This window comes from Paramisgurnus dabryanus, chromosome 12, assembly GCF_030506205.2.
Source record: "Paramisgurnus dabryanus chromosome 12, PD_genome_1.1, whole genome shotgun sequence".
NCBI classification, from domain to species: domain Eukaryota; kingdom Metazoa; phylum Chordata; class Actinopteri; order Cypriniformes; family Cobitidae; genus Paramisgurnus; species Paramisgurnus dabryanus.
The window spans coordinates 17,760,324-17,775,461 of NC_133348.1; the positions used below are offsets into that span (position 1 = coordinate 17,760,324).

General features: G+C 37.6%; 1 protein-coding gene across 2 annotated transcripts; it reads left to right on the top strand.

The window, feature by feature from the left end:
- The first annotated feature begins 4,948 nt into the window (after positions 1-4,948).
- On the top strand, positions 4,949-13,308 carry LOC135738809 (uncharacterized). 2 transcript variants are annotated; one of them, XR_012334709.1, is made up of 2 exons: positions 4,949-12,461; positions 12,661-13,308. XR_012334709.1 is itself a non-coding variant. In XM_073811422.1 (2 exons), the coding sequence occupies exon 2, from the start codon at positions 5,916-5,918 to the stop codon at positions 12,072-12,074; it is 6,159 nt and encodes a 2,052-aa protein (XP_073667523.1). In that variant the 5' UTR covers positions 4,949-5,077; positions 5,279-5,915; the 3' UTR covers positions 12,075-13,308. The 2 variants fall into 2 exon arrangements, 1 of the variants encoding a protein (XP_073667523.1); XM_073811422.1 differs by having other exon boundaries at positions 4,949-5,077; positions 5,279-13,308.
- The last annotated feature ends 1,830 nt before the right edge of the window (positions 13,309-15,138 follow it).

Genomic DNA, 15,138 nt, shown 5'->3' on the forward strand with positions numbered 1-15,138 from the left:
CCATGACGTGGCGACATATATACGCATGCACTCACGCACACGCACACACACACACACTATAAAATGAAATACAGTTGAAATATAATTTGAGCTCAAAATTGATTGATCTGAGTGGCCAATCGTCAATCTGCGTGGGCAAGTGCCACCCTGACCATTATGTAGCCTTGCCACTGTTTCAGACTGAACAAAATCAGTCACTTTGTGCATTTAAAGGTAAATATATCAGTGTGGTGCATTTTAAGAGTAAAAATAAGTAACTAGATCTATGAGGATTTTTATGTTTTTGTAAATAAATGTGTGCCCTTTTAGTAAAAACTTTGGTTGCATATGGTAATAATAATAATAAGGCACACAAGCCACATACACAACTTGATAAATGAGATTTGTCATTGGTCAAAACATGTTTAATGTTTATAGAATAATTAGTGGAGGCATTTAATACAGATTAATTATTGATTACAACACGCTGAATTTAAAGTGGATACTGTAACACTAAAGTTATTCAAATGTTGTGACTTTCTGGAAAGGCAGTCAAGTGCATTTGTCTTTTGCATAGTTCTTTTGGCACAGTTGAGCTACGCGTTTCACACACACACACGCACGCACACGGGCAAACCAGATCCATGAATGTGTTTGTTTGTCATTATATTATTCTGTAATCGCAAGATTCACAAACCATTAAGAGGAGCAAATACAGGCGTGTGTTCGTCAGGATGACGTTGGATCTGATTCGTGTATATGCGTGCGTTAACGTAAGTGATTACAGAATAATAATGCAAGCAAACGTTTTGACACAAACGCAACTTTATATTGATATTGCGAGACAGCATTTCACCTCGACGAGAAATCTGATATTTACATTACTGGCATATCCTGATTTGAAACGGACAGTTTTGTCAAAGCAGCAAACACCTGGCAGGTTCTCTTAATTTTGCTGTTTGTCTCTGCCTATTCCTTCTATCCAAGCCCAGCGCCACTGATTTAAGTCCTTTATATATAAGGTCGTCTTACCTAGGCTAGGCTTCATTTACTTAATCTTCATCCTGCTGACAACTTGTTGTGACTTTTCCGCAGCCGCGCGGCATCTTCAGCTGGATCTCAGCCACACATCAAAGACCCCTCCCCATTCTACCTCTGATTGGCTAGTTTGTTAGTTTGGTTGAGAGTGAAAGATGTGTTTCTCTCATTCTATTTGTAGGCGAACGCATGATTTTTTTTTAATTCGCAGCCAACACCACACGCCGGTGATCCGACTGCAAGCTTTTTGGTGAGCTCTGCTTTCGATCGTGACAAATAAATAAACTACTTGCGGAGTGATATGAGTTCATTTATAACGGTGCCTTGCAACCCCCCCCCACATACACACAAAAAAAATTGGATTTGCATGATTCACGAAAGCCTCATTTTCAGGTCGGAAAAGCCGGAATTCCGGATTTATCCGGAAGAATCACACCCCTGTTTAATATCTGCTCGGTTCCAGACAGGCTAGCTATTGCGGCATTAGTAAATTACCCAGACGAGTTATGTGAATGCTTTGTTCCGTACAAGCTAACTTTTGCGAGATAAGTATAATTTACTAGACAAATTATGTGAATGCTTTGTTAAAGAAAAAAAGTCTTAAAGAATAATTCCGGTATTAAACACTTTGAGTCTCATTTCTGGTTTGTTTTGGATGAACTACAGTGATGGTCACTGAAATTTTGACAATGGGTCGTGTCTTGACTTTTTAACTTGTTTAGAAGCGTCTCTTGACTGCTTCAGAATGGAAGTCAAGGGCCATGCACAAACATGTCATTAAAACAACACTTAACGTTCATTTTCAAAACTGTGCTACTCACAGAGTGGTTTGTGGTGTTCGTTGATGATTAAAAACAAATATATCAGAGCAATGTATGATTTCAATCCGTGTTATTTGCTATAGTGGATCTATTTTTTCAGACACCTCACAACCACGTATATACTTCCTCTCTATATTTGAGTCTGAAGCGTTAGCACACTCTTGACCACTTGATGGCGACAACCACTTTGCCTAACAAGGATGCTGAACGGAACTTGGTGTCTAGCGTATAGACAGTCACAATCGAGCTCAAATTCAAACCTAAGGCTGGTCACTGAGCCATCAAATATGGGAAAAATTTGTGCCCTACTCCGAGGGCACAGTTGCTCTGCTCATGCTAGCCTTTTGAGAGAAACCGAGCGAAAAAACTACAACCAGATGTAAACAGACCCTTTTCCATTTCCGGCGGCAGAGTGATATATCAGCGAGCAATGAGTCTTCCAAGAGAAGTCAATGGAATTTTACAAAATGCCAAATAAAACACCACAGAAACTGTATTTCGCTACACTACTTGTTTTTAATCATCAACGAACACCAAGAACCACTCGGTGAGTAGCACCCCTTACGAAAATTAACCATGGTTTTACTACAGTTAAGACCAAAAAAACCATGGTTACTGTAGTAAAACCATAGCTACCACAAAATAACAATGGTTTTGACAACCATGGTTTTCAAAAACCATAGTTAAACCATGGTTAGTGTAGTAAAACCATGGTTTTGCTCATAGTAATCAATTGACCAAAAAAAACATGGTTACTACACTTTTACCACAATAAAACCATGGTTAATATTCGTAAGGGACAGTTTTGAAAATGAAGGTTAAGTGTTGTTTTAATGACATGTTTGTGCATGACCCTTGACTTCCACTCTGAAGCAGTGAAGAGACGCTTCTAAACGAGTCAAAAAAAGACACGACCCATTGTCAAAATTACAGTGTCCATCACTGTAATTCATCCAAAACAAACCAGAAATAAGACTCAAAGTGTTAAATACCAGAATTATCCTTTAATGGAGCATTTCACCTGTAGAAACATTAATCTTTATTGAAAGTGTCTCATATTTGTAGTGGAAATGTAACATACATTTCGAATTTGGTGCCTATTTGACTAAAAAAGGGGTGTTTGTAGTCTCACCACCTCAACAAAGATATTGGACTTCCTTCTTTCAATGATGCAAAATTATAATTTTTTACATCATTGAAAGAAGGAAGTGCAACACTGAAATCTGTATTTCTCCTGTCTCAGGAAATGATGCATGACCATTCAAAAACATGACTGGGGTTCTAAAGATACAAAGCTTAATACAAATGGGTGAAGTGTCCCTTTAGATTTAAAGTGATTGACTGTGTCTGATTCACAGATACCAGTTGGCAAATCATTTCAGAGCTTAGACACTTTTGATATTCTAGGGAAAATTAAGAGACCAGAATTTTGCGACCGCAGTGTACGTGTTGGATTGTATTCTGATATTAATTCTCTAAGATACGAAGGTGCTGGGCCTTTTAAGGTTTTATTGGTGATTAATAGTATTTTTAATTGTATGCGATATTTGACTGGTAGCCAGCATGACATGGGCATGAATTAAAACAATATTAAATTAAAAGATTAAACTTAACTTACATCATTTTTACACAGAAACCTCTTCAGCGTCAGCAAGGTCGACCACATGGTACATGACCTCTGTAAACACAAACATGGATAGACATCATATTAAAAAAGAAGACAATCATACAACTTTAAAATATATTTTGACTCCAAGCTTCTTTACAACAACATCTAACGTTAGTTTATCTTAAACTTAAAGTGAAGCTGGCTTGGTTACTAAACAGAATAAAGCTATTAAAACAGGCTTGCAAAATAAGCAGCATCTATCAGAACTTACCTACAGCAATGAGCTTTTAAACAACAGAAATCGTCTAAGGTTATCGTTTAAAATAGCAGAAAGAGCCATTTGCTACAGTTAGCTGAACATCTCCAACACAAGTAATCTTGCCGTTTTATTTTTAAAGTTTTAAACATCGAATTGATTCGTTTATCAGGCATTTTGCATGTTACTTTGCTCACTGAAAAACCGCATGTTCAAGTTCCTAACGTTACTGTGTACAGTGTATAACTTACTCTTAATGTTTCCTGTGTGTGCTTTAAATTAAAACACTTCTCGCATAAAGACAAAAATAATCACAGTGAAGAACAAAATAGGAACAAATATGGAACAGATCTGCGCGATGTAAAGGAATGAAAGTCAAACTTACCTCAGCCGTACTGTTTAGCATGAAAACGAGTCAGTAGCGGTTTGAAAAATGCCGTTGATCCTGATTGGTGGGAATGAATGGGTGGGTGCAGGTGCATTCTGGGAATTTGAGTCTTTTGCCCTGGCGTTGGTACTGCTTTAGCATGCTGCTGTAGATGTATTTTGACTACAATTTCCAAGTTGCATTGGATGTTTTTTTTTTTTTCATTATTTTGGATCCTCTGCTGGCACTTTATGTACTTTTTATAATCTGCGTTTTCACACTGATTTGTTCTTTATACTTTATCAATAATAAAAATATTAAATATTTTTATAAAATGTATAACGTTTACAAAACATGTTTAGTTGACAAACATGTTGACAGTTATTTTGAGTGATGCTCAGATTTTCTTAAATAAAAAAAACCTTTATCAATTAAATTACATTAGCATAATAATACATGTATTTAGTAAACACACTTGTAGATATATAATGTTTTTATGTTATGTGCTGCCTTGAACCCCCCACCCAGCTTTGAAAACAGAGACAGCAACTCTGTCATTAACCCTTCACACCTCACAACCAGCACTCCTTACAACCAGCTGTGAGGATTCCTAGAAACTTCCACCAGTATACATCCATATACACAAGGTTTCTGGATGTTTCACGAGTTTACTTCTGAGTATTACGTTTCCAAGCACTCTGCCTCATTTATCTGGCAAACCTAAATGTAACTGACAGAGAAGTCAGTTGATGTTTTATGATTATTTAATCATTTTTATTAATGTATGTTAAAAAACTTTTCATTTGAAACTGCTTTACCAGTGCTGTTTGAATAGAGACTTTTATTATGAAAAAACTAAAAGTGACTCAGGAAGAAAAGATGTCTGCAGCACCACATGGAAGATGAAGCTTTTCTATATTTAAATGTTTATATTTTATCCATCTGGAGTTAAAAAGGCCATCAGATGCAAGATTAAGTTCTCCTTTTGGTAATAAGCAGCCAATGAAGTAAGTTTTCATTTATGTTGTATGTGATTGATGTGGATTGTTTGCTATCTGGAAAAGAGCAAAATCTGTGCAAAGACTATAGTTGTGCTGTTTAAATTGAATTTAACTCTGTTAAAAGTGTTACAAAGACAAAGTTTATTTGTTTTATTTATTTATGTCTTTATACAGTCTTTATTTTAACTTTAATTTTTGTGTATTTAGTTCTCACGGCATTCTAAGTTGGAAGCAGTCAATAAATAGCCTGTCATCAGAAATCCTTGTGCTCGTGAAATTACTGGGGGGAGCTACAGTGAGAATTCATCTGCTCTTCACGGGTAGAAGAAAAAAAGTTTCCAGGCAGCAGTCTACAAAGTATTAAGTTAACTCCAAGCTTCATAATTCTGCATTCTACAACTACTGCATACTCCGGTAATCAAGAAACTAGAGACATGTACATCCAAAGAGTTTAAAGGCATTGTCAAGTTAAGGCCAACAAGAAGATAAGCACAACCAAGTTTAAGTTAAGGTGCTTAAAGTGGACTTATTTTTGTCATTTGCTGAAAGGAGACTCTTTAACTGGGCAGCGCAGTGTTTAAAGAAGTGCTGATGCTATATACTTACCGGTTTAAGTAATTGTGGTTCAAGAATCAAGCTGTAAATAAGATAATAATTGTGAAGAATAGCAAAGTGCAAAGCCTACAAATAATCCAATCTAAGTGTTGCTAAATTTCTGTTGATTGAACTGTTAAAGTACCACTTTAACTAGAGTTAATAATCTAAATTCCCAGGTTCAGTATGATTTATGTTTCATATGCAATTTGTCAACTATAGTAGTCATTATAACTAAGAGATACAGAAAATGGCAGAAGGTGGTCAGTCTGCTAAAGGTGCCAAAGATGATATAACAGAGACTGTGCAATCACAGCAGCAGTTAGAATCCCAAGAATGTGTAGACACACAAATATCAGTAGCTGTTGATAATACAACAGAACAAAAGCCACGAAGAAGTCAAAGAGCACGCAAGTTTACAGAGAAAGGCAGAGAATTACATGTTGAGAAGCTTACTAAGCTTGAAAATCACTTTCAAAGTTCTTATGAGAAATGGAAGGCTACTGCTAGAAATGCTAGACAAAGACTGATGGGCCGTCTTTCTAATGACATACTTCAAAGCCTCATAGATACCATCAGTGATGCTTCAAAGGATGTAGATACTGCTTATGTTGACTTACGGCAAAATGTAAGCCCAGACAGTGACATTCGCCGCAGAGTAGACACATGTGTTGCAGTCACAAAAATGATTGTTGAATCTGCATGGAGCCGTCTCGGGGAGGAAGCTGAGGGTCAAGATCTTCTTAGACCAGAAGCATGCTGTATTGATACTGGTTCAGTGTTCTCATCCATAGCCTCCAAATCAAGTCATGGACATTCCAGGTCCTTTTCTCAGTCTGTGAACAATTCAAGTGTGTGCTCCAGAGGTTCAAGTTTGTCTTCTGCTAAGAAACAAGAGGCTGCTGCAGAAATTGCTGCAACAAAAGCAACTTTGGAAATATTACAGCAACAAGAGCATGAACTGGAAGAACTTCAAAGAATTGAGGCTGAAGATAAAAAGAGAGTAGCAGAACAAGAAGCCGAAGCATTGAAGCGACGACTAGAAAGAGAAGAGGAAGAAGCACGGCTACGTGTTAAGATTGAAGCTGAAAATGCTGCTAGACGAAAAGCGTTGGAAGACAAGCGCAGAGAGCTTGAGCGCTTGGAGACAATAAAAAGGTTAAATGCTGCAAAAGCACGAATGCAAGTTTATGAGCAGACCAAAGACTCCAAGGAAGAAACAAGAGAGCTACTTCGTGACTGCACATCTGTAATAAAGAATATACCAAAGTTAAGCAGCTCCGTGTTACAGAGCATACCTCCACAGGAAAGTGTGACCAAATCACATCAAGAAGAATGTACTGCAGATCTTGTTAGGGTGTTAGCAGAGTCTATTAGCTCAAGTCGTCTTCCTATACCTGAACCTGCAACATTCTATGGAGACCCTCTCAGATTTAGTGACTGGAAAATCTCGTTTCAAACTCTGATTGACAGAAAAAACATACCAGTGAATGAGAAGCTTTACTACTTACGCAAGTACGTGGAAGGATCAGCTAAGAAGGCCATTGAAAGTTACTTCCTGTTAGGCACAGAGTCAGCATATCATGCAGCATGGGCTGTACTAGAAGAAAGATATGGAAACCAATTTGTTATTGCTAAAGCCTTCAGAGACAAGCTTAATTCATGGCCAAAGATTGGTTCCAAGGACAGTGTTGAGCTGAGAGAATTTACTGACTTTCTCAGAGGCTGTGAAGCCGCTATGTCGCAGATTAAAAGCCTTGAAGTTCTCAATGATTGTAATGAGAACCAGAAAATCCTTTCCAAACTTCCTGATTGGTTAGCCTCAATGTGGAATCGTCAGGTCATAGAAATTGAAGAAGAAACTAAGACATTTCCTACCTTCAGTAAGTTTGTAAAGTTTCTAACACGAGAAGCTAAAATTGCTTGCAACCCAGTGACATCACTTCATGCACTGAAGTCTAATGAGGTTGGAAAGGGAAAGGTTTCAAGAAATCAAGACACTAGAGCAAAAGTGTTAACAGTCCAGTCCAGTGAGAGAGCTGATGCTTCAAAATGTGCCTTCTGTGAGAGATCAGGACATGGTATACACAAATGTCGTAAGTTTATGGAGAAAAATGTTGCAGAGCGAATCAAGTTTGTTCAAATGAGCAAGTTATGTTTTGGATGTTTAAAACCTGGTCATCGCTCAAAGCACTGTGAAAATAGAAGTGCATGTGAGAAGTGCCAGAAGAAACACCCCTCATGTCTACATGAGGATCGTATCAAAGAAGCAAAGAGGACCCCACAATCAGATCAGTCAAAAGACAAGTTGATGGAAAGGAAACCAGAGTCAATGCAAATGAAAGAGACCACAAGTGAAGCAACATCCAACCGTGTAATACAGGATGTGATTAACACTCATACCTCTACAATTGTACCAGTATGGGTCTCTACTACCAATGAACCAAATCATGAAGTTCTGGTTTACGCACTTTTAGATACCCAGAGTGATACAACCTTCATCCTGGAGGAAATAGCTCAAGCTCTTGACACTAAGAAAGAAGCTGTGCAGCTGAAGCTCTCAACGATGGTATCCAAGAGCACCATTGTTCCATGCCAGAAGGTAACTGGTTTAATGGTGAGAGGTTTTTATTCAGATAAGAAGATCGCGCTGCCAGTAACCTATTCAAGAGAGTTTATCCCTGCAAACAGAACTCACATTCCTACACCAAAAACTGCAAGAGTGTGGCCTCATCTAATGCACATAGCTGAGAAGATTGCTCCTCAACAAGTTTGTGATATTGGCCTTCTGATTGGCTACAACTGCCCTCAAGCTCTCCTTCCTAGAAAAATAGTGTCTGGTGAAGAAAATCAGCCATTTGCCCAAAAAACAGATCTAGGCTGGAGCATTGTTGGCTGTGGAAATCCCTCCGTAGACTACGGGGATGCTATTGGAGTGAGTCATCACATCATAATGAAACAAGTAATACCAAGTCTACAGTCTTCTCTCAATCTTAAAGGGGAAGTTCATTACATCTGTAGAACACAAATTAAAGAAATCATCACTCCACCAAATGTCATCAAAGCTCTTGAGTCTGACTTCAATGAAAAGGTGGCAGAGGACAGTCGCATTTCTCAAGAAGACCTACGTTTTCTGTCAAAAATGAAAACAAGCATCAGACACAAAGAAGATGGTCATTATGAAATGCCTTTGCCTTTCAAAGAAGACAGACCAAATTTGCCCAATAATAAAGGATGTGCTATCCATCGCCTTAAATGCTTGGAAAAAAGGCTTAAAAGAAATGAAAAATATTATAGAGACTATGTGGACTTTATGAATGAGACTATTGCTCGAGGAGATGCTGAGAAAGTCCCAGCTGAAGAAGCTGACATGAACCCTGCTTGGTACATTCCCCATCATGGGGTTTACCACCCTCAAAAACCTGAGAAGATCCGTGTAGTGTTTGATTGCTCAGCAAAGTTCCAAGGTACATCCCTTAATGACCATTTGTTAGTTGGTCCAGAGTTAACAAACACCCTGGTAGGTGTTCTCTGTCGCTTCCGAAAGGGTCCAGTGGCTATCATGTGCGATGTAGAGCGCATGTTTCACCAATTCCATGTGAAGGAACAAGATCAAGACTACTTACGGTTTCTCTGGTGGGAGAAAGGAGATCTAGAATCCCAGCCGCAGATCTATAGGATGAAAGTACACCTCTTTGGTGCAGCCTCCTCACCCGGGTGTGCCAACTACGGCCTCAAGCATATTGCCGCTCAAGGTCATGGCAGCTTCAGCGAAACCTCCATTCGATTCATAGAAAGGAATTTCTATGTCGATGACGGATTGACAAGTGTTTCAACTGCTGATGAAGCTGTCAAGCTGATAAAGGAAGCAAGAGAACTTTGTAGCACAGGAAGGCTTCATTTGCATAAATTTGTAACAAACAGTCAAGAAGTGAAAGCATCTATTCCGCAGGAAGAATGTGCACAGAGTGCTGTAGATCATGACTTGGCTTTGGGTGAGCTTCACATGGAAAGGGCCCTTGGTGTGAAATGGTGCATCAGATCTGATAGCTTCCAGTTCAGAATATTCATTAAGGAACAACCACTCACCAGAAGAGGAGTTCTGTCCACTGTGGCATCTTTGTATGACCCACTTGGCTTTGCAGCACCCTTTATCCTTGTTGGTAAACAAATACTACAGCAGATGTGTCAAGATAAAGCTGGTTGGGATGAACCACTTAAGGATAATTTGAGACCAAAGTGGGAAGCTTGGCTTTCAGATCTACAACAATTGGCTGATGTGAAGATCCCGCGATGTTATCTACCGTCAACCTTTCAGGAAGTTCGGCGTTATGAGCTTCATCATTTCTCTGATGCTAGTGCATCTGGATATGGAGAATGCACATATCTCAAAGCCATTGATACATCAGGAAATGTTCATTGTTCCTTGGTTATGGGCAAAGCCAGAGTTGCTCCTACTAAGATTACAACAATACCAAGGCTGGAGTTATCAGCGGCAGTGGTTGCTGTACAAACAAGTGACTTGCTCAGGAAAGAGCTTGAGATAAACAACCTAGATGAGTACTTCTGGACAGACTCAAGGGTTGTCCTTGGGTATATTAATAATGATGCAAAGAGATTTCATGTCTTTGTAGCAAACCGCGTTCAACGCATTAAACAAAGTACCGATGCAAAACAATGGAGAAATGTGACTTCTGAAGAGAACCCTGCGGATTATGCATCCAGAGGCCTTACAGCAGAAGAACTCATATCCTCCAACTGGTTTACAGGACCAAAGTTTCTGTGGCGAGAGGAATTGCCCAGAGATGTCAAGGTGGAAGAGATCGTAGACAATGACCCAGAGTTGAGAAAAGCTCAAGTTCACAAAACTCAAACAAATGAAGAAAGTTCATTGCTGGATAGACTCCAAAAGTTTTCGGATTGGTCAAGATTGATAAAAGCTATTGCAAGACTTCAGCGACGTGCCAAGGAACTCAAAGATGTAAGTCCAAGAGTTAATGAAGCCACCAGTATTGAAGAAAGAAAGAATGCAGAGCTTACCATAATCAAAATGGTCCAACAATCAGCTTTTTATGATGAGATCCAGAGACTCCAACAACAAAAGGAGATTGAGTCCAACAACAGCACAAACAAACTGCATCGCCTGAATCCCTTCTTAGACGAGCATGGTATCCTCAGGGTGGGAGGTCGCTTAGCACATGCTGCGTTACACCCACATGTAAAACATCCAGCAATACTCCCACAACATAGTCATATATCATTATTACTCATCAAACATTATCATGAACGAGTGTATCACCAGGGAAGAGGAATGACAATTAATGAGCTGCGATCAAATGGTTACTGGATTGTGGGATGCAGCAAAGTAGTGTCTTCATATATCTACAAATGCACTAGGTGCAGGAAATTCAGAAGAGGCACTGAAGAGCAAAAGATGGCGAATCTTCCTCCAGAACGCATGGAAGCAACCCCACCTTTCACATACTGTGGGATGGACTGTTTCGGTCCTTTCTACATCAAAGAAGGAAGAAAGGAGCTGAAGCGCTATGGGCTTCTATTTACATGTATGTGTTCCAGGGCTGTACATGTAGAAATGCTGGATGATTTGTCCACTGATGCATTCATTAATGCTTTGCGTGCTTTCATTGCCATACGTGGACCAGTGCGTCAACTTAGATCAGACCAGGGCACTAATTTTGTTGGTGCAAAACGAGAATTTGCTGAAGCACTAAAAGAAATGAATAAAGAATGCCTAAAGGAGTTCGGCTGTGAGTTCATCATGAACACCCCATCAGCCAGTCACATGGGTGGCATTTGGGAGAGGCAAATAAGAACAATAAGAAGTGTCTTGACATCCATTCTGGATCAATCGGCTCAAAGGCTTGATAGTGCCTCCCTAAGAACATTTCTCTATGAAGTCATGGCTGTTGTCAATAGCAGACCTTTAACCACAGAGTATCTGAATGATTCATCAGGTCCGCAACCACTTACACCTAACCATATCTTGACGATGAAGTCTTCAGTAATTTTGCCACCACCTGGAGAGTTTGTCAAGGAAGACATCTACCTACGCAAGAGATGGCGAAGGGTCCAGTATTTAGCAAATGTATTCTGGTCACGCTGGAGAAAAGAGTATCTTCTGAACCTCCAAAACAGGCAGAAATGGCACAAACGTCGTAGAGATGCAAAGGTCAATGACATCGTCATTCTCAAAGATGACACTGCTCCACGCTGTCAATGGAAGTTAGCGAAGGTAACAGAAGTACACAGCAGTACAGATGGCTGTGTGAGAACAGTGAAGTTATTGATTAGTGATTCGACACTAGATAACAAGGGCAAACGTGTTACTAAACTGACTTACCTTGAAAGGCCCATCCAGAAAATAGTTACCCTGATTGAAGCAGAATAAGAGCTTACCTTGTGTCTACCATTCCTTGGGATTCTAGGTCATAATATTTGATTAAAGGTTATGTTACTGAGTTACAAAAGTCACAAGAAAGTGCTTTGGTGGGAGTGTAACTGACAGAGAAGTCAGTTGATGTTTTATGATTATTTAATCATTTTTATTAATGTATGTTAAAAAACTTTTCATTTGAAACTGCTTTACCAGTGCTGTTTGAATAGAGACTTTTATTATGAAAAAGCTAAAAGTGACTCAGGAAGAAAAGATGTCTGCAGCACCACATGGAAGATGAAGCTTTTCTATATTTAAATGTTTATATTTTATCCATCTGGAGTTAAAAAGGCCATCAGATGCAAGATTAAGTTCTCCTTTTGGTAATAAGCAGCCAATGAAGTAAGTTTTCATTTATGTTGTATGTGATTGATGTGGATTGTTTGCTATCTGGAAAAGAGCAAAATCTGTGCAAAGACTATAGTTGTGCTGTTTAAATTGAATTTAACTCTGTTAAAAGTGTTACAAAGACAAAGTTTATTTGTTTTATTTATTTATGTCTTTATACAGTCTTTATTTTAACTTTAATTTTTGTATTTAGTTCTCACGGCATTCTAAGTTGGAAGCAGTCAATAAATAGCCTGTCATCAGAGAATCCTTGTGCTCGTGAAATTACTGGGGGGAGCTACACTAAAGTTTAGCAGGGATTTCCCATCCGTATTTGTCTGGATACAGCTCTTTTCATGCAGTGTATAGCCTACATTTTATTATTCTAACGTATTTTATGAAAGTACTCTGATATGCAACTAAAAATACACTTATTTTATAGTGTACTGTATAAAGTGTACAGAAGTCACACTTCTAATGAAGTGAGATCCTAGTATGCTAAAAAAGTAAATTAACAATTAATTTCCAAAAAATATACTTCCCATAAGTATATTGAATTGTCACTCTAAGTATGTCAAATTTAATACACTTAAAAAAATAAACTTCTATACAATTTAAAATACATTGACAACAAAGTACACTTTCAAAAAGTACATTTAAAAAATATTTTAATTACTGGTAAATTAGTATACTTATTTTTTGGACTCTTAAGTTGAACTTAATTACATCTTTTTTTAAGTATACTTTCAAAAAGTACATTTAAAAGATAATTGAATTACTGGTAAATTCATTATACTTATTTTTTGGACTCTTAAGTTGAACTTAATTACATATTTTTTGAAGTATACTTTCAAAAAGTACATTTAAAAGATAATTGAATTACTGGTAAATTAGTATACTTATTTTTTGGACTCTTAAGTTGAACTTAATTACATATTTTTTGAAGTATACTTTTAAAAAGTACATATTAAATACTCTTTAAATTAAGTACAACAAGTAGAAGCATACTTGTTTTATACTTCATGTACTTCAATCATATTTCTAATACACTAAAGTATACTACTTTTTTACCTGGGAGGGAAAACATGGTTTAGGACGAATCCATTTCTGTAGTCTTTTAAAGCCAGCTGTATGACAGCTGTATATGTTAATCAAAACTAATCAATCTGCTAATGTTTTTTGTGATCATTTTTTTTTTTTTCTAACTATCATTATTGAGATATAGGAGGTGAAAACACCACCTCTACAAGAAGGAAAAAACAATCTGCTACTGTTATATTTATTTTTCAGGTTTTTTTTCCTTTGTGTCTCTATATTATCACTTTCTGTTTACTTGATTATTTAATTACCTAAGAACTTTTTACTATTCATTTAATAGCATTTAGGAAAGCATTTATCTTATTCTTAGTGTTCACTTCTGATTGAAGTCAATCCTTTATTCCACCGATTTAACTCCTTTGGAATAAATTTGTAGTTAGGGGTTCCTCTGATGACTGTTGTTACATCCAACACCACAACATATATTGTGCGTATTGTAATCTTATTGTGAACCTCCTGGGAATGTTTTATTGATCTTCCTCTGGTAGTTGTGGCTGCTGTGACCGGACACAAAAATTGTGGCGACAAAACACAGTGACGTCACATGGTCCGGATGAATAAAGATCACTTCAATAATACATTACATTACATTAACGCATTTAGCAGACGCTAATAAAAACACAGTGTTGGGTTTTGTTATAAAAACAGTGCAAACAGATAAAGAAAGGCCAGATTTTATTCAGTCCACAGAAAGACAATTACTATCCACACTTCCAGCCTACGCAAAAATCATGTATTAGCAATGTATGTTAATATTCTCTTAATATTTGTTTGGAACTCTGTGCTGCTCTGCCACATGTCGAAGTAGCGCATTAAATTTGGGGTGACACCCCTCTGGAGCCGCTCTGCTTTGGTTGCCATCATTTTTTGTTAAATAAAATAACACCACATGAATTTATCAGTTTGCCACTTCTAAAACAGCAAAAAAATAAATATCATTAATGTACGATTAATGGGAATTAATAAATGTCTTTTACAATCAGCTACTGTCTGTTATTTAGAACCAATTAGAATTCAACTCCACATGATGTTCTTTCATTTGTGATTCACTCTGCACTCAAAACATGATTTTCAAAAGTTATTTGTTTTGCTTAAGCTATATAGTTTATTGGTACACATTTGTTTTAGATTTTTGTTCAAACACAAATGCAATGCGTAAGACTAACTTTTTGTAAAATATTATTGCATGCATGGCTCTTTTTTTGTTGTTGTTTGCTTAAGTATAACCTTCATATTTGTGCTCCCTTGACGAGTGCACTTTATGCTCTGATAATAAGTAAGAAACAAGTTGTCTGTTCCTTATCCATACTACCTTAGCTTTTATGGTCCTACTGACATATATAAGTGCCTGTTGGTCTTATAGACGGTTTCATCTGATGCACGTGATACACGTCTGGATCCGAACCTTACTTCCGGTTTCGTTTTGACTAGTTGCTAAACTGATCTCTTGAACAAATGCCTCGTCGAAAATAACAAATGCTTTGGTTTCCTAGGTAATCTATGTGTTGTTTTTTTGCTTGTTATATAAATAAACTACGTTTAAAGTACTTTGTTGTTATGTATTATTAGCGGAGTTTACCGGAAGTTACGTGCG